This window comes from Microtus ochrogaster, linkage group LG8 (genome assembly GCF_000317375.1).
Source record: "Microtus ochrogaster isolate Prairie Vole_2 linkage group LG8, MicOch1.0, whole genome shotgun sequence".
Classification (NCBI taxonomy): Eukaryota; Metazoa; Chordata; class Mammalia; order Rodentia; family Cricetidae; genus Microtus; species Microtus ochrogaster.
Genome location: NC_022033.1, coordinates 14169104 through 14173431, shown reverse-complemented (window position 1 = coordinate 14173431; position 4328 = coordinate 14169104). Strand labels below are relative to the sequence as shown.

At 45.2% G+C, this 4328-nt stretch overlaps 1 protein-coding gene across 1 annotated transcript; it reads right to left on the bottom strand.

The window, feature by feature from the left end:
• Positions 1-470: 470 nt before the first annotated feature.
• LOC101997289 (antileukoproteinase) lies at positions 471-1983 on the bottom strand. The gene is made up of 3 exons (XM_005363142.1): positions 1856-1983; positions 1075-1236; positions 471-619 (listed from the first exon to the last, which is right to left on the bottom strand). Exons 1-3 carry the CDS (start codon positions 1977-1979, stop codon positions 471-473), a joined length of 435 nt encoding a protein of 144 aa, XP_005363199.1. The 5' UTR covers positions 1980-1983.
• Between the last annotated feature and the right edge of the window lie 2345 nt (positions 1984-4328).

Sequence of the window (4328 nt, the reverse complement as noted above, 5' to 3'; positions counted from 1 at the left end):
GCTGAGAGAGATCAAACAGTGGGGCTGCAGTTGAGAGAATTTGGACTTCAGGAGAATGAGCTCAAGTCTCATTTGCATTGTGAAATTCCAAACTCAGAGCATTGAACTAGGCAATCCTCTAATAATATCTCTCCTTTCTGCTTTGACCCCAGACACCATAAAGTAAACAAATTGGATAACAAATAATGTTTACAGTGCCTTGCAAACCCTTTTTAACTTCAGGATTTCCGTTCTGCAGATAGACTCAGAAAGTCATTCCTCCATGGCTCTTACCCAGACAGCCTGCAGTAGGCTCAAAGACACAGGCAATCCTATGTCTTTCCCTAAGATATATGGGAAAATGCCTAAAAGGACAAGCCACACAGCTCTTGGTTAAAGTCTCCCTGCCCATAAGCCTTGACCTCCAGAGCCTTGAAGCTGAAAAGGGCTGAAGAGAGACGAGATCTATCCACCCGAGCCCACTCCTTACCTTACTGTGGGGGAAGGCAGATTTTCCCACACATGCCCTGGCAGCACTTATAGTTGCCATAGCACTGGCCATCCCTCTCACACTTATTGGGAGGATTCAGCATCAGACATCGTCCTTGAATCTTTGGGCACCTCCCAGGCTTCGTCCTCACTGGCAACAGAAGAACCACAGGTCAGATGTGTTAAGATTTAGGCACCACATTATTGTGTTTCTTTTACCCATCCTCTCCAGCCAAGCAAGGAAGATCATCCCCACTCATCCCTCACCTCAATCACCTCCTCCCAGATATGTCACCTGGTTCCTCTCTAACATCTGGCCTCTGGTCAATGCAGGTGACCATCTATGTGGTACTGAAAGGCTTGATGGCTTGCATCAAGCTGTCTGAATGCCCAGATGATTTTTTTCCCAAAACCATGACAGAGTGTCTGCTTCAGACAAGTGGTTTTTCCTGCCAATGGCAGCATGATGCCTTCGCTGACTGATGTGTTGCACTCAACAGCTCTTAGAAACAGGGATTTCTAGGCAGACCCTTCACTCAATCCCAACCCCTTCGCTGCTATGTCTTGAGATTCATTCCTCTCCCCCACGTTCCTCTGCTGGCTCACCTGGTCTGCGGATGGGAAGAGGATTAAGGCATTTGAAACCACAACGAAATTGGCAGCACCTCTTTTCCCCAGGGCATTGCCAGTCAGAATCACACTCTGATTTCTCTCTCCTAAGGCACTTGGCAGGCTTGTTAGAAGGGCAGGCTCCAGTTTTGATAGCATCTAAAAAAAATGTCAAGAAGTTAGGAGAGTATGGAATATCTATCAAAATTCCTAGACAAAGACGACTTTCCAGAGTTTAGATCCTCATCCCAGTAGCCCACAGCTACAAAGAGAGATATCTGACTGATCCCAAGGGAAAAAAAAACAAAGCAAATAAACAAAATGACTGGCTTTGTCAAACAAGACATGTAACCAGGAAAAATCACAGACTGAGGAGATCGCAGACCGGCACAGGGTTCCCAGGCAAGTTTTTCCACCGCGGGGCTAAACTAGGTTACGCAAAGACAGAAAGGGAAAATAGGAATGATGGAGACAAAGAGAAATAAATATGGAGAGAACAAACACGTGAGATGTTGAGAACTAAAGCCAGAGGCAGAAACGGAAAGGCTAAAGGACAGAAGCAGACACAGAGTGAGACCTGAGCTCACAGGATGGCCGAGTAATAGAGAGAGAGCTTCTATTGAAGCCTCATGGACACCTCAGAATCCAGCCAGATATGGATGCCTCCAGGAGGTCCAGAGGAATGTGGCGAACACTCTACAGAAGAGAGCCCACTCAACCCCAGCAGCCCTCACACCCTGCACTCTGGGCAGGTTAGAGCACTCTAACCCCTACTCACCATTTTTGCCTCCTTCCACAGTCCAGGATGCCAGGATCGCCAGAGCAAGAAGCACCGCGAAAGGGAAGAAGCTGCTGAACTTCATGGTGAAGGCAGAGTAGCTCCGATAACCAGTGCCAAGCATCACCCCTTATATCTTTACCAGTGGGCGTGGCTCCAGGGGAGTGTATTTGGGCCCTCCCAGCTGCTATTGCGTAGTCGGGAAGCTTAGCCAGAGAACAAAAGTCTTGATACTACAGCAGTGGACCGTAAACACCCTGTTTCAGGCAGGACCATGCGGCCAGCAGAGGAACTACCAGAGTTAAAAATGAAAGAAGTTGTTTTGAAGTTGTCCTCACAGGGACATTCCAGGAGACCACCTGAGCCTTGAGCATTGCGAAATCTGAAAGTCTGATGCCCTTACTGGTAGAGAAGAGCAGAAAGTGTGAGTCACAAAGGGCCACCAGGACCTGAAGCTGAAACATAGAACATGGCCTCTCAGCTGAGACTGTGCAATGCACCTCTATTTCTCATATTCCTGGACTTTCTGGGATTTTGAAACTCTAACCTATTGCTCAATGCAAATTATTCCTCAAAATACAGATGACACATGGCTCAAACCACCGACGTTTTTCTTTGCCAAATTATTTGCACCGCTGTTTGCCCAGTGCCTATTCCATGACTGAAACGTGGAAAGCAAACCCTAAACAAATGAAAGTTGTACCCGGAAGGGCCTTGCCTTTCATAAGTCTCTTGGAAGATCAGTTTCCTAGGCACGAAATGACTTGGGATGGGCCTGAGACGAAGAGTTTGAAATGACCCTTAAACTAATGAATAAATTGCATCCTTTGCTGCAAGAGATCTTTGACGTGGGTTGGAGTAAAGGGACGGAGTCTCTCACTGTAATCACTGTAATCAGTATGGACCTGTGGTATCATTTGAGTTGTTAAAGGAATTCTTCTGACCCCTAAATCCTCTATGGGCATCAGACATGAGCAAAACCTATGGTTTCCATGTGTTCAACCCATTGTGCATGGTACCCATTGTGTACAAATTGCTACTAATTATTAAGAAAGCCATCATTCTCTCTAGAATTCATTCCAAACTTCCCTACCTACAAAGTTTGAGTCTTGCTTCAGCCTCATGTGACCTTTTTATATAAGTTTCATGTATGTTCACTGCATTTATATAATTTATCTCCTCCCTCTATTCCCTCCAACCTCTCCCCACACCCAAATCCCTCTCAAATTCTTGGCCTCCTTTTCTTTCTTTTTTTTGGGGGGGGAAGAGTATGGGGAGTGATTTTAAGACAGGGTTTTTCTGTGTCACAGCTCTGTCTGTCCTGGAACTCACTCTGTAGACCAGGCTGGCCTCGAACTTACAGAGATCTGCTTGCGTCTGTCACTCAAATGCTGGGATTAAAGTCATGCACACCATCACCCAGTATTGACCTCTTTTTAATTATTACTGTTTGTGTATAAATGAATAGATATATTAATACAACTTGCCAAGTCCATTCAGTGTTGTTCATGTGTATACACGTTTTTAGGGGTAACCACTTGGTATTGGATAGCCATTAGGGGACTCATCCATGGGGAAAATTCCTTTCTCATTAATTGCCATCATTCCTCCAAGGAAGTTTGTGGAAATTCAAACAGACATGAAAAGGCTATGCATTGAGTGGTGGGCTCCACAAAGTCTTCTCTAATCCGGGTGCCAACTGCCAGCAGATCCTATGATGCAGAAATTGTTCAGTGGTTTAAAGTTTGGTGCCAAAGAAAAGGCGAGAAAGCTAACATGCACGGAGTAACCACAGTCCGCAGTATGTATTAACTGCTATCTAGGAAATGAGCAAGATGTCAAGAGAGAAATGGAAGGCCTGACCTCCAGCTGCGGACACTCTTACAGCTGGCCGGGGTTTGTTCTCGCTTCCTCCCCCACAGCCCTTGGACTTCCCATTCTCCGCTTCTTCCTATCTCCCTTAGTGTCAAGAGAGTTTTCAGAATTTTCAAAAGTATTTGTTTCTTGAAGAGTCAAAATGAGAATTCTACATCTAGATCTTTCTCTTTGTGACTAATGATGAATTGCATGACTATTTGAAACCAACTCCTTCCATCAGAAAGAACCCTGTAACCAACCAACAATGTTTTATTAAAAGGAACCTTAAGCACTATCTGGAGAATAACCAAGGGTCCACAACTATAAATCCTGAGCCAAATCCAGCAGACTTTGTTATTAGATGTATTTATTTTAATGTATATGGATATTTTGCCTACATGTATGTCTGTGCACTTCTTGTGTGCCTACTACCTGAGGGTGCCTGAAGAGGGCAGCCAATCCCCTGGAACTGCAGTTCCGGACTCCAGATTCAGTTGTGAGCAACTGTGTGAATGCTAGGAATTAAACCTAGGTCTTCTAGAAGAGCAACCAATGCTCTTAACTGCTGCACCATCTCTCCAGCCTTCAGTGGGAGATAGATGATAGATAGATAGAT